The following is a 16,230-nucleotide window of genomic DNA, read 5'->3' as shown; positions in this document are numbered from 1 at the left end:
TATGTTGTTGTTCCTGAGGACAAAGCTTCAAATAATATTTTTTTGTATGTAAATCGTACTACTACGAGTGTCTGGTAAAATAATTAGGAATAAATGAGCACTCATTTTATCCCACGTACTAACACACATCATTTGACAAGGACGGGATTTGGCGAATCATAGTCCTTCACGGCTTCAATGAACATTATATTGAACAGCAAATCTGAGGACTACCTTGTTTGTATAGGATACGTAACAAAATTCCAAACAAACAACGGTACATTGCCGGCTGATCTGCATGTTCTACAAAGGAATAACCATTAGATTGACAATATTTCTGTCCGCAGTGAAAGAAGGTCTCCAGAAATGATTTTGAAACTGCTTACTCGCGTAGCATATGTGGATTCTAAAAAGCTCTAAAGAACTTCTGAATAATTTTAAATCTCGATCTTTCTCTGAAATTAATTCTATCAAAACTTGTTATTGTTCAACCCTTTATACCACCATTTCCCGTGTCAAATTGAAAAATCGTCTAAAAGAAATAATCAACAATGCTTTTCAATATAACAATGGTAACATACGCTATACATTTATTGCTTTGGGATACCATACGGCATATTTTGTTAATACTGAAAAAAAGGTAAAACATCCTACACCGAGGAACAAGTGACCTGTATATACGCTGGCGTTTCTTATTGACAACATATTTGTTGAATTTGGAGGTAGACTTTTTCAACAAATTGTCGGCATTCCTATGGGGACGAACTGTAAACCTCTCCTCACCGACTTCTTCTTAATTTCATACGATAATATCCTTTTGACGTGGCTCGATATTTATACATCCCGCCATTGTGTTATTGTGTGGTCATTTTTTGTATTCCTATTTCATTTTTGCTGAAATGCTTATATATGCTTTGTCTATAGAGTGTCTAAATGCCATTTTGTTTTGCTTTGTTGACTTAGTTGTTTGTTTTCATAGTGATTAAGATTTTAACACAATGTTGACTGCTGTACTCCAATTTTTGACATTTTTACCTTTGTTTGTTTGTTTTGCTCACACATTGTTGTCAATATGATGGAAATCTATGCAACTGTTATATAAGTGAGATGTATAGCTAGATATATAACCAGGTTTAATCCAACATTATTTGCATTAGGAAATGCCTGTACCAAGTCAGGAATATGACAGCTGTTTTCAATTCGTTTGATGTGTTTGGGCTTTTAATTTTGCCATTTGATAAGGGACTTTCCGTATTGAATTTTCCTTGGAGTTTGGTATTGTTGTTATTTTACTTTTTTAATATTGATGTGATGTTTATTAGGACCATTTATAATCAAACAAAGATAAAATGATTGATAGAAACATACTATTATAAAACTAAAACAATAAGTAAGCATTTGCTATGAAGAAAAAGAAAATTGAAAGTCCTTGTACGTTAAAAGTGACAAGCGTAATCGGCATATGGATGTTTATTTTACAATTTCTTGATTTTATAGTGGCTACTGTGTGTACTATTGTGTAATAGCCACAAACGTATAAAGGTAAAACGGTCTGAAAATCGACCAATGTTCATACCTGACATCCGGAAAAAACTCTTTCTTATGATTTAAAAAAAAAGTTATATTCAATTTTTCTCTTGTATCGTTGTCATTTTATATTTTGAAATTGCTGTATAATTTTACACAAGAACGTTCAAATGTCGGCATTATCTTCATTAAGTAAAAAATAGTTAACACCCGAAATAGAATAAGTCAACTAATAATTTAAAGAACACGAACAAACCAAGACATTATATTTCATAAAACAGAAATTAACTAGCAATGAGACAGAAATCCAGTTTGTTGGAATGTATCGACATGTATCGACATTTTTAAAAGCGATTTAAGAGTATAATTTAAAAAATGATTTATGACAGCATTCGTTATCTTAAGTTATCACAGTGGTCAGTGGATTCTTGAAAAAAAATCTACAATTAGAACAACAGACTGACGTCGGAGAAATAGGATAACGTTTTATTAAGGATCAAGTGATTTAAGTGATTTTAACTATATTTTGATACTGTGAGGTTACAGTATTCAGAACAGAAAGTTAGCATTAAAATGAAATGTAAAATTTTATAAACATTTCACGTCAATATAGCTCATTGGCAATCATACTTTATATTAATACTTTTTTCTCACACAAATTTGGTGTATGTCAACTAATTTCAACAAAATGGGTAACGGTTTTGAAAAACTTAACACTTATGTGCTATCAAAAGTTTATTACCATGTTTCTCTTCAGATACCTGTCTTCAAACTTTATGAAACAAAAGCTTTGCTTCATTAAAAGCTATAAGTCTTGATAATATTAGTCAATTTTTTTAATTGTTAGACGTCATTTCCCAAAATATTACACATTTAAGAAACCTTATTACGATTCAATGGTATTTTCTTTCTTTTTAAAGAATTCTAAAATAGTTTTATTTTTTAAAAGCGGTGATCAAATGAAATTAGGAAATAAGCAACCAATTTCTATATAGCACACTCTCTAAAAGATTTTGAAATGTTGCCTTTGATTTATCATTATATCTATAGAGATATCAATTACTAAACGCAACAGAATCCGACTTTCGTCAATGGCATCGTGTCATACTGCACTTAAAAATTTAACGGAAAATTTATGACAGTTATATGATTGACTCTGCACTTTCAGATTGATATAAATACAAAAAAAGTGCATGCAAAAAACATTAAAAGAAAGAAGCAGTGTATGTATATATGATCATCATGTATAATGTTTATGTTAATTAACCATTTATCTCTGAGAGACTTTACGGAGATATCTGATACAATTGGATTTATATAAACATAAAGATGTAGATCAGATGTAGATCGACGTATTTGTGAATCAATTTTGAAGGGGTTTTGCAAAATTTATGATACATGTAGCCTTTCCTGTTTCTGTCAAGCCAATTATCGAATCATGCGATTGACTTATTGCAATATTCATGTTTATAGTTCGGTATTTTTGTTATTTTACTTTTCTCTACAAAAAACATATAAATAACAGACTTTGTTCCTATTATCTTTTCAACTATAAAATGACACTTTCTATAAAAGAAAAACACATAATTGTAGCTCATTATCTAGACATACGACGCCCATGTTAATGAACCTATCATATTTTTCAGATGACGTGAAATCCTAACGGCGATTAGTATGTATTTTGTAATGAATGATTTAAGAATAAGTGAACATGTGTTTTTATATGACATAATTTCTAAATGAAAAAAATACAATAACAATACTGGTCCAGACAAAAGACTTACAATAGTAATAATGAAAGATGAGGATGGTTTTGATCAATACTTTAGAAAAAATAATTTTACACTTATAAGGTCAAAAGTAAAAAATAAAAACTAAAATATTTGAATTTGAAATGCATAACAAATCACGGGTCAGTCAGACATGACAGTAACACGAATCCTTAGAAAATGTGATGATTGGCAGTATATCATAAGATACCAAATGGATATTCAAACTCATTAATCAAAAACAAATGACAATGCCAAACAACGGAAAACGACAAAAGACAAACAACAGCACACAAAACAAAACATAGAAAACTAAAGATTGATCAACACGGAGCTCACCAAAAACCGGGGGTATACGCAGGTGCTTCATAAGGGTATGTAGATCCTGCTCCACATGCGCCACCAGTCGTGTTGCTCATGTAAGAAAAAACCTATCATCAGTCTAATTCGGTAGGTCACTTTCGAGGAAAAGAGGACGAGATTGTGGTTACGTTTATTAAAACATATCCGTCGTCATTTTTGAAACAGATATTCCATAATGGTCAACCAACTCGTTGGTTTCCGTAAAATTTTCGAAGGGATTATTTCTACTTCACCATTTGGAACTATTGGTTTATTAGCTTCCTTGTAGGCAGCAACCCATTATCAAGGAAATCCTGATAGGAAATGCAAGCTCTGGAATATTGTACCAACTGAGAAATATATACTTCATATGCAGGCGCTGCTGAAATATGGCAAAATAGAAATCGAAAGTTCGCATTTGGGAAGCGGAAATTATCTCTTTTATCTTTCGTAAAGATTTGTTCTAAAAAGACCCTCAATATTAATTTCTCGATGTACGTCAAGTTAAGGGGCATACTTAACTAATATATCCTTTATTTCAAGTTCGAGGGGGAAGATGGTTCAACATAGTCACTAAACTATGAATTATTTAGTGAGAGGACATCAAAGTTAAAGGATAATTCTAGCTTCTTTTATAAAAGGCTGATATATTATTGTTTTCACATGAAAGTGTTGATATCTAATAGAGTAGAGTGATTTTAGATTTAAAGTTACATTTGCTCAGATATTTACAGCAATTGGATACCTGATCACACTGGATTAAAACACCATCGATACGCCACTGAATAGACACAGTGACGCTGAATAGCGGAGCAGAAGTGAATTCGTTATTCAAATACAAATGTAGATTTTTGTCGTTTATTTCCATACTCCAAGGATTAACTAACTGCTGAGTTTTACAAATTTTTCTTGATTGATATAAAAAAATATGTTTTAGAAATCTATGAATATTCCTTCAAGACCGGAACCCTCTCAATAGACCAAAGACGGGGTATTCTGACTCTTATCCCAAAGAAAGATAAAGATAGAACACTCTTGTCGAACTGGCGTCCTCTTTCTCTCTTAAATTTGTATTACAAATTATTAGCTAAAGTTATTGCGGAAAGAATGAAATTATATCTTCCAAAACTTATAGATCCGGATCAGACGGGATATGTGGCTGGTAGATACATTTGGTGAAAATCTACGACTCATTGCTGATATTATATTGTTTACTACTTTAAAGAATTATCCAGGTCTAATCTTACAAGTCGATTTTGAAAAGATGTTTGATACGCTAGAATGAAAATTTATTCAAAAAACATTGGTTTCTTTTAATTTTGGTAGCAAGTTCCGGAAATGGGTCTTAACTTTATACTCAAATATATCTAGTCTTGTCGTTTATAATGGATTTAGTTCTATTCCATTCAAAATTGAGAGAGGTGTTCGCAAGGCTGTCTTTGTCTCCTTTTCTATTTATTTTGGCCGTGGAACTGCTGGCAATAAGTATTCGTAAGAACAATCAGATATCTGGTATAAAAATTGGGGACACTGAAATAAAAATTTCACAGTTGGCTGATGATACCACTTGTTTTTGAAAGATGTATTTTCCGCGCAAATTTTATTGGATTCCTTTAACGATTATGAGAAGTGTTCAGGGTTAAAAGTTAATTTTTCTAAAACCGAAGCGACATGGATTGGAAGAAATAAATTTAACAAAGAAGGTTCCCTTCCCATTAAATGGACATTTGGTTTTAAAACCTTAGGATCAAAATTTAATGCTTTTGAAGAAATGGTTTGTTCTAATTTAGATACATGCATAGAAAAAATGGAATCAATAATTAAATTGTGGAAGATCAGAAACCTTTCCTTGATCGGTAAAATTGTAATTCTTAAATCACTTGCAATATCGAAGCTTATTTACAGTGGAGATAACTTCTAACCTCTCATTAGAACTGTCAGAATAATCTGTCATAGAACTGTTCTAAACTGTCCTAGAACAGTTCTACCCTAGAAGTGTTCTAAGTAGAACTGTCAGAATCAGTTCTAAGTAGAACTGACCAAATCAGTTCTAGGTAGAACTGTCAGGATCAGTTCTAGGGTAGAACTGTCTAAAACTGTTCTAGGTAGAACTGTCCAAATCAGTTCTAGTCGTAGAACTGTCAGCAGAACTGACCAAATCAGTTCTAACCGTAGAACTGTCAGCAGAACTGACTAAATCAGTTCTAACCGAAGAACTGTCAGCAGAACTGTCTAAAACTGTTCTAGCCGTAGAACTGACCAAACCTGTCAGGATTGTAGAACAGTTCTGAATGACGTCACTGCAGTTAGGGCATCTCACTGGTCACCATTCAGTGTTATTATTATCGTTGATAAAGCCACACGCAAAATGCCTCCTGTCAAAGTTAACAGAATTTCAATGTTTTTGAGACAGCAAATAGTTAATCTTCGCCAAAGTGGAAAATCGTATGTGAAGATTTCCAGTATTTTATCGGACACAGGGGGAGTTTCAATTTCAAAAGAGGCCATCGGGAAATTTTATACCCGTTTCCGTGCAAATGGGAGTCTAAGTGATCCACCAAAGGCAGCTGGGTAGGATGGGGCTGAGATTACCATAACACATAGTATATTATTGTTATAGTAATCTCAGACCTGATAAATTAACTAACTCTACACAAGAAAGGGTTAAAAAATAAAATAATTATGAAGAATGTAAACAAACTGTGACCTCGATCAAATCGGTAACAAGCTTATTGTGCAAAAAGCAGGTTCCATCCACAAAAAAAGTGTCACCCCTTTCCCGTCAGAATATCGCCAGTCGTTCATTATAAACTTATAAATAATGAAGTTTGGTATTTTCTTTACCTGTAAGTACAAATATTTCATAAAATTATTTGTTTTGCCACTCTCCTCCATCGACATCCATCGTAACAAAATTTCCGCTATAAAAGCGACCGAGGAAACGGTTATGGGCATTTTCCGTAACGAGAAATGTTAAAACAGTGCTGTGATGAGAATTTTTTAATAAATATTATATTCTTTTGACTTATTTATATTTAAGACAAAGAGTTCTTTAATCTGTTCTATGGATAGAACTGACTAAATCAATTCTAGCCGTAGAACTTACCAATTCTAGTCGTAGAACTGTTCTAGCCGTAGAACTGTTCTAGTCGTAGAACTGATCAAAGATTTGGTCAGTTCTATGTAGAACTGTCTAAAACTGTTCTAGGGTAGAACTGTCAGGATCAGTTCTAGGTAGAACTGTCTAAATCAGTTCTAGGTAGAACTGTCTAAATCAGTTCTAGGTAGAACTGTCTAAATCAGTTCTAGGTAGAACTGTCTAAATCAGTTCTAGGTAGAAGTGACCAAATCAGTTCTAGGTTAGAACTGTTCTAGCTAGAACTGTCTAAAAGGTGTCAGGATACATACTGTCCTAGAACAGTTCTCCTGGCAGATTCTGACAGATTTGATGAGAGGTTAGAAGTGATCCCCACTGTATGTCATTTCATCTACTCATGTACCAAAATCTTATGTAATTAAAATACAACGTGATATTAATAGTTTTTTATGGAATGGTAGTACTCCGAAAGTTAAATCGGAAGTTATTCAAAAGTCTCCTAGCGAGGGGGGACTGGACTCCCCAAACTTTGAATTACAGCTGTTATCCTTTCGTATTACGTGGGTAAAATGATTTCTGTCAGAACATGACTTCAAATGGAAACATGTTTCCTAAGCATTCTTCCCTCTTTTTGATTAAGAGGATTTATTTATGAACAGATGTGAATTTGAGTTTTTAAATTTAAAAGCAACTCTTTTTTATATGGTGTGTTATCTGCTTGGAAACGTTTCAAGGGGATTTCATTCCGTTAGATGCATTTCATGTGAGAAAAGAATTTATTTGGTTCAATCCTTTTAACAAAGTTGACAGAACGAGTATTTTATACAGATCTTTGTACATGAAGGGCATAAGGTTCATCAATGATATTGTAGATGGTAATGGCGAATTTTTGTCTCATGACGCTAGTAACCAAAAATATATATAACCTGAATGTTGCTTTTCAGATATTATTTCTATTAAACTTGCTATACCACGTGACTGGAAAGATTTTTTATTACAACAACACGTCACCTAACAGCAACTCATTTGGATTCGTGTTTTAGCATGAGAATAAAAAAATGCCTATCAGCAAATTATTTACTAAAGATGTGTATTCACTTTTTATCGATCAGTGAAATGTTTCTCCTTGGGGTGATTTATGGAAGTTATTAAATTTATTTTGAATATGATTATATATCTAAGGAACTACAAAGTATTCTTAAGATGTATCATTTACTGTTTGTAAAACTATAAATTATTCTAAATAATAAGGATGTTCTTGTCCCAGGCAGAAAACTCTGGCCGTGTTAGGCGCAACTTTTTGGAAGTTTTGGTCCTCGGTACTCTTCGGCTTTGTACTTGTTTTGGCTTTCAAGCTTTTTTCATCTGAGCGTCACTGGATGGTCTTGTGTGGACGAGACGCACGTCTGGCGTATTGAATTTTAAGCCTAGTACCTTTTGTTAGCTATTATTCGTGTGTTTCTTTGTCCTATATGTTCTCCCATTTATTTGTATTGTGGTCCTGTCATGTGATGTTGTCGTTTTGGTGTTGTGTTTGACGTTGCCATTAAAGCGGGAGGTTTGGCATGCCACAAAACCAGGTTCAACCCACCATTTTTTTCTTAAAATGTCCTGTACCAAGTCAGGAAAATGGCCATTGTTATATTATAGTTCGTTTCTGTGTGTGTTACATTTTTAATGTTGTGTTTTTGTTGTGTCGTTGTTCTCCTCTTATATTTGATGCGTTTCCCTCAGTTTTAGTTTGTAACCCGGATTTGTTTTTATTTCTATCGATTTATGAGTTTCGAACAGCGGTATACTACTGTTGCCTTTATTATTCACATCGTTTTTAGTATGACTTATTCGCATAATAACAATTATAACAATGCCATAAATGTCATGCCATTCACTTATGTCTTGTAAAAATGTATGTATGCACTGTAGTTTGAACACCAAAAGGATCAATAAAAAATGTAAAAAAAAAGGATTGACTTGGGTAAAGAAATGTGATCACCTGTTCATCTCCCACCATTGAATTGAATCATTGAATTAACCGCGTGGTAAAAACGGAGCACCAGTTTTGCTGTGAATGATGTACAAATACGCAGCCATGGAAGGTCGGAACGGGCACGTTAGATTCGATGCATTGTGTAGGGAGAGGGTCACAATCCCTCTACGTTAAAGACTCGTTGAAACACACTTTTTCTGTGGTCCGTTGGTCGTCTGTGGCAAGGCAAGATGCCTGTCTCTTTCCATAATAGCCTCTTTTTTCCAGTGACAGTCTAAAAGTTCATCCTTCATCCCCGTCAGTATACAAATAAAAACAATGTGGTATGATTACATATGAGATAAATATCCACCAGAGATCTACTGACGTAGATGTTAGCAACTATAGGTAACCGTCGGCTTTCAAAAGAGAGGCGAAAGATACCAGAGGGACATTCAAACTCAAAAGTCGAAAATAAACTGACAACGCCATAGTAAACAAAACACAACAAAGAAAACTACAGACTGAGCAACACAAACCACACCAAAAAACTGGGGGTGATCACAGGTGCTCCGGAAGGGAAAGCAGATCCTGCTCCACACGTGGCACCCGTCGTGTTGCTCATGTTAGTACAAAACGGTAATAAGTCTAATTCGGTAAGTCACATTCAGGAAAAGGGGACGGTGTAGTTACGACATTAGGAACATATCCGCTATCATCTGTGAAATGGATATTCCATAACGGTCAATCAACTGGTGATGGCGTCCGTAAAATTTACGAACGGATGATTTCAACTTCACAACTTGGAAATCTTGGTTTAATAGCTTCCTTGTGAGCAGCAATCCTCTATTAAGGAAATCATGATAGGAAATACAAGCCCTGGAAATACAATGAGCAAAACCTTTACCAGCCCACATTGCAGAACTTACCTATATTATTTGTACTCTATTTGTTCTCGTCATACTTGCCATTGAATCTACAAATATCTATCTTGAATTTCTGACAGTTTCTTAATCATGGAATTTTAAGAATAAATAGATTAAAATTAATGAATGTTTATCTGTCAGCTTTAATATACAAATTTCCGAAGAATGATGTTTTCAAAGGCTCTTAATGGTTAATATCATGTCATTCCTTTGAAAGTGTTACGGTTTCTACTATGATTGGATGACCGTAATGGCATATATATGTCAAAGTTGACCACAAGTATGTTTCACTAGGCATCGTCACAACCCATCCTCTTTACCTCGATTGTAACATCACAGAATACGATGTACAGTCAACATTTCACTTGCCATAAGGATAGGTGCCACTTTTGGCAAAGGAACCGTTTACCCTACGGAGCACAAACATTCATTCCCAGTGTTGTTATGGGGTTCGTGGTGCTAAATCTTTAGTTTTCTGTCTTTTTAGATTTTTTTGTGGAATTTTGTATGTATTTCCGTCGTTTCTTTTACCGATAATGTTATATACATATTTAAATTAAGGAGATGTGGTATGATTGTCAATGAGATAACTATCCACCAGACTTCAATCGACGTGGATACAAGCATATTCGTCACTGTGTGAGCTTTAAAAGGCCCCGAAATCAAAAATGTGAAGCATTTCAAGCGTTAGGTTTCTCTTCGACTTATGGTAGCATATTTGCAACACTTAATCAACCTAAAGTTAATTTGAAACTCCCATGTCCCAGAAGAAAGCACAACTTTCGCATGCAGTAACTAGATATCTTATCATTTTTATCATATATATTGACTGTTTCACACTAGAAATGTGAATTGTTTGGAGGTTCTAATTGTTCTAAGAAAAAGACTTTACTTAAAATTTACATATTTACAATCATCTTGAATAACTAAATGCCCCGTTCGTTCAGGCAAATATGTTTTGAGGTACCGTTCCAAAAATACAATTATCCCCATTATTGCGATTTGATATAAAGCAAACAATAATTAATTCTTCAATTCGATAAAGCTACCAATATTGTTTTTTCAGTGTTTGGAGGAACACAGTCATCCAGACTTACCTTTGTCTTCGGCCTTGCCTTTGGATTAGGGATATCATTCTTGTTAACCTGTTTCACGTCATTAACGTCATTCAGGAAGACAATATACCATACATCAAACACATTCAGATCGTTTCTAGATACTCAGTCGTTGATGCAAGTGACGACAAACGAAAAGGATATGCATGATATAATGGACAGAAATATAAAACCTATAAAGTCCGTATTATTCAATGATAGCCATTTTCATCAAGGTTTGTACATTTATTTTGATTGAAGAGAACAAGGTTTAATCGCCACCCCTCCCCCGTCTAAATATATAGTTTTAAGCAACGTCCTTCATGTGTGTGTTTTGCCGTCAGATATCTCATACATTTTGGAGAGATATCGTCATATTTTTACCTATTGATTTTGTGTTGTAAATTGAACACCCTTTTTTATGTCAAGTTAATGCTTGTGGTAAAAAATGAAGAATACTAATTTACATTATTGAAAATTCTTAACAAATACTCAGTTTAATTAGAAAATGATTGATGTACACTATTATTGCTCTAAATATGTGTTTTAAGCTAAATAATATCTGCATATTTTATCTTTTTTTAATTTTTAAAGCATTATGTTTGCTGTCCCCAACAAGTTCGGGGTAGATTCTTAAATTTAATCATTAATATTAGCAATAACAACCACTAATTGAGAAAAGAAGATCCAAGTTGTGTAAAGGAACTTGACAATTTATTGCTAAGGATCACGATGCGAAGCTGCTTTTAGTTTTAGTCGATTTACACTTCATCTAAAAATGATTACTTGAAGGGGCATTGGCTGTCAAATTCATTTTCAACGATTTGACTCAAAGTCTCATATTTGATTTATAAAATACTAAAACGTATATCCAAATAACAAAAACCGTAAAAGAAACAATTCACAATATATGAACTTGTTATAATGGTTTAGCATTTCGTGTGTATTTTCGACTAGACGCCATCTAATCAACCATCTAGATGACTTCAGAAGACTGCAGATGGTCATACGACTCGATATAAACACAAACAGGCACGTGCAATCGTATATCAGCGATTTTTCTAGGTTTGTTTGAAATCATGTCATTATTTAAAAAATGATTGTTTTAGTCGAGTAAGAATGATTTTATTCTGGTTGGTTTCTAATGATGTGGCTAAGATCTGATTATTGAATGAGTTATACAATTCAGACACGATACGCTAGGTGAAGATTTAACAAAATAACAGTATTCGAGACTCGATCGATGAATACATTGCTTAAAAAGATTGAGTCTAACACACCTTGATAAGTGTTGATAGTAAAAGTTGATAAAATTCATGTATTATAACGCATTTCAGATAACGCATTGTAATGTACGATTTGTTTTGTGATCATATTTTTCCATTTTTATCATAATGTTTAATAATATATTATTACATAATTGAAATGAGATATACACAACTCTGTTTACTGATGCTTTTTCACCGCGCTAACCGATATAAAATTATTAGAAATATACTTTTAATAACTAATTTGTTTTATCGGCAATTTGTACATTTTCCCTTTCATCTTACTGCCAAATATTTTTCTATTTCATAGAAAGGACTTGATACTCGAAAGTATTAGGCAATGACGTCACATAACAGTGCAGCAAGGTCGCGTGTTCATGTCCATCCGCGTCAAATTATCAATGAAACGCACGCGATTTCATTCATACAACCGAACAACTATCACGTTTGTACGCGTAAAAGTAGTTTTACTTACAAATACATTTTATTTCATATTCTCCATCAAAAAAACATTTTGTTAAGACAAATTGCCGATAAAAAGAATAATTGCATTTTAATTTTTTTGATACTAACTTCATCAGCTCGAATATCAGCTTGACCTAGCGGGCTCGCGCCTAGCTCGCTTGATATTCTTGCTGATAAAATTAGTATCAAAAACAAAAATGCCATTATTCTATATATACTATGATTATACAATTTAGAAAGTCCAATCGGGATGTACAACATGCTCTTTAAACAAGTTCACATTACATATTTAGGCGTTACCCTCGGAAAGCATCTATTAATATGTAGCTCAGGCTGTGGTATTTAAGTGACGAAGAAATCGAATACATCGTTAGATCTTGACCTGAAACATATTAATTTATAAAAGACAGTAAAATATTTCAGTTTTAACGGTATCGCGTGTCAGTCTAACCTGAAAAAATACGAGTATAACCTCCTGTGTCTAATGAATAAGTTTTTTTAAAACAAATCATGTTATATTTACCCTTCACAGTCCTCAATTCATGACCGGATGAAGCCCACCTTTGCTTCACGAGCCTATTTCCTAAAAGGTCCCACTTTGTGTCATATAATTGATAATTATGTAAGTTCGATTAAAAGTATCTGAAAATTAACAAAACCATATAAGTTCGGTCTTTTCCCTGAAATATCCTAAAAACACAAAAACAAAAGGTGAGGTGAATAGACGATACTGCCTTTTTTGATAAGTTGAACGTGTTTGTATTTGTTTTCAGTTTTATTGATAGCTCTTTTCCCTTACTCAGTAATATCATATCCGATTTTTACGTGTCATTTTTCAAATCAGATGTATTATCAGCCTTGTGACATAATAGGAGCTTATGAGTCAACGAATAGAGTGCTGACAATACTACTAATATGAAAAATATGTTGTCATTGCCTTTTTATCACACATTTCCAATAAGTAAAATATTACAAAATGTTTTCTTTTGATTTCCAGAGATATAAAAATGAAAGACATATTAAATCTAACTATAATACTGCTATGTACACGTAGATTTGCTATATGTTTCACGCTGATATGTATAGACTGACAAAAATTGGATAAAGAGTAAACTACTTGTATTTAAATTTTGCAACACTTTCATAGAGAATTGTTAAACACTTTCGTATGCAATATATTTTATTATTTGCACTTTTCATAATCTATTTCATGTTCCCTATTCTTTTGTCTTTTATACTTCAGTATTTCAATAAAAACGTTAGCTTGAGGTCAATTAAATGTTTTACAGTATGATAATAGCGAACAAATTTTCGTAACTCCTTATTTTCTAACTGTCACATATTTGCCAAACTATAACGTTGAGATAATAACCAGAAGTAGTAAATTATATTTTCATATTAGCCCTCTAAGGTAACGCCAAAATCGCTTCTTGTTAGTTTCAATACTGAACAAGAGGAGTAAGCTGGCGAATATTAAACACAACAATCTTGTTCATGTCTACGAAATTCACTTAAACTCTAAAGTATGATTTATAACATACTAAAATGTACATCACGCATACACATGTCTCATAGGTAACATAGAAAAAGGAATGGAATCGAGTATAAATAGTTTGGGACTTGATACCATCCAATTAGCCATCGACATGACCTCCGAAGATTGCTGGTATGCATCTGACCCCAATATAAACAGATAGGTATGAAAAAAATCAATGAAAATGAGACGTACAGTAAAGTTCAAGTCATGCCTTCGAACGTTTTAAGAAAACAATGATGATATGATTGATTGTTACGAAATTTCTGTCAGAGATGCCTGCGTTAATGTGCCACTTTTTATAGACACACTTCCGACCTTATTCCTCGTTCGTGACATCACCGACTATAAATTCACAATATGAGGTTTGTATGCACGTGTTATTTTAGATTGCTGTCTGAACATAATCACTCCATCATCTTTCTTTTTTATATTGATGATTTATAACATGCACATGGATTTTATTTTCTTGTTTGTTATGGATGTCAGTTAAAACATACATAAGACACCTTTCCTTGATCACACGAGTCACACAAAAACAACATGCAAAATCAAAGATTGAGCAACACGAGCCCAACAAAAATCGAGGGAGAAGTTGGGTGCTCAGGAAGGGAAGCCAAACCAGTGATAAGTCACAGTCAGGTTAATCGTAACCTCTACATCGTCATCTGTCATTCTGTAAAACAGATATTCCATAACATGTTCCTTGTCAGGAAGATAAATCGCTAAATTTGTAAATTGTCTTCGATAGGTGGTTGCCCTATTTCGAAGCGCATTCCTTGAATGTTTTCCAGAGTATATATCTCCCAGTTGATACGATATACCAGGGCTTGTATTTCCTAACATGATTTCATTGATAGAGGGTTGCTGCTCACAAGGAAGCTATTAAACCAAGAGTTCCAAGTTGCGAAGTTGAAATCATCCCTTCGTAAGTTTTACGGACGCCATCACGAGTTGGTTGACCGTTATGGAATACCCGTTTCACAGATGATAGCGGATATGTTCCTAATGTCGTAACCACAATCCCGTCCCCCTTTTCCCGAATGTGACCTACCGAATTAGACTTATTACCGGGTTCGTACTAACATGAGCAACACGGCGGGTGCCAGATGTGGAGCAGGATCTGCTTACCCTTCCGGAGCATCTGAGATCACCCCCAGTTTTTGGTGGGGTTCGTCTTGCTCAGTCTTTAGTTTTCTATGTTGTTTGTTGTGTACTATTGTTTGTCTGTTGGTCTTTTTCTTTTTTGGCCATGGCGTTGTCAGTTTATTGTCGACTTATGAGTTTGAATGTCACTCTGGTATCTTTCGCTTAATGCATTACTTAGACAGTTTTAACTAATACCAGATATTTGGTGAAGTTTTATTCATTTTTAAACTCAGTCAGATCAAAGGAGATAACTCTTGTAGTAACAATTTTGTAAAGGAATGTTTTCAATTTTTACTTGCTGCAAGAACATCATTTTTTTTTTTCTTAAAGCATATCATAAAACTTATCTTCTCATTTTTTCATTTCAAAATTATATGTCATAGTTTGTTTTATTCACCAAAAAAAGTGCTTTTTCATGAATAATCTATGCAAAATTGAGCAATTTTGCACGACTGGTAGCTTGTAAAATAGCATGCTGACCCAGACTTTTTATTAGATATAAAAAAAAAGCATACTAAAAGTCTATCTGCGGAAATATATAGTAATGATCCACCTTATTCGATCAGACCTTACGAAACCAGGCAGAAATTAAAACATTTAAAAGATCTGTCCAGATTCGGCTATTCTTTGTTTCATTCTTTGGTTCTATCAGCTCTATACGTTTGTATTAAGGCCCAAGCATCACTGGAGAGACTGTAATTGTTGACATGCGCATCTGGAGCAGTAAAATTGGTACTGTTAATATTATTACAGAATAAACAATTTATTTTATTTCATGATTCAAGACTTTTAAACAGTCCATGTTTTGTTGTCTTCCTGGAAGCACATTGAATAAATCCAAAAATAACACTTATGGATCAGGTAGTACAATGTTTTGTTATGTGACTGGCAGCTAAGACAAAACAGTTTGAATTATGACTAACACATATAAAAAACAGTAAAGAAATGTCTACGTTATTCTTTCGAATTAACACAACGTAGCAGAGACGACGACGTTACAACTGTTTCGAAGCTTGCTACACATTTTGTATTCTCAAATCGATTTAATGTAAAATATTACCTTTTAAATGATATTACTTTTTAATGCATGACTTCAAAATTGTTTACACTAGTA

At 33.5% G+C, this 16,230-nt stretch overlaps 1 protein-coding gene across 4 annotated transcripts in view; it reads left to right on the top strand.

Moving 5' to 3' along the window:
* LOC127731003 (glycoprotein-N-acetylgalactosamine 3-beta-galactosyltransferase 1-B-like) overlaps positions 1-16,230 on the top strand; it is a 155,689-nt gene that overhangs the window by 124,969 nt on the left and 14,490 nt on the right. For 3 of the 4 annotated variants that reach the window (XM_052239719.1, XM_052239720.1, XM_052239721.1), the window contains exon 3: positions 10,673-10,936. The exons of the other annotated variant lie outside the window; for it this stretch is intronic. In XM_052239719.1, the coding sequence (XP_052095679.1) occupies positions 10,673-10,936 (264 nt within the window). The remainder of the gene's footprint in view (positions 1-10,672; positions 10,937-16,230) is intronic. 4 annotated transcript variants of the gene reach the window in all.

The sequence above is a fragment of the Mytilus californianus genome, unplaced genomic scaffold, assembly GCF_021869535.1.
Source record: "Mytilus californianus isolate M0D057914Y unplaced genomic scaffold, xbMytCali1.0.p SCAF_2, whole genome shotgun sequence".
Lineage (NCBI taxonomy): Eukaryota > Metazoa > Mollusca > Bivalvia > Mytilida > Mytilidae > Mytilus > Mytilus californianus.
The sequence above is the reverse complement of the archived record's forward strand: the minus strand, read 5'-3'. Positions and strand labels throughout refer to the sequence as shown.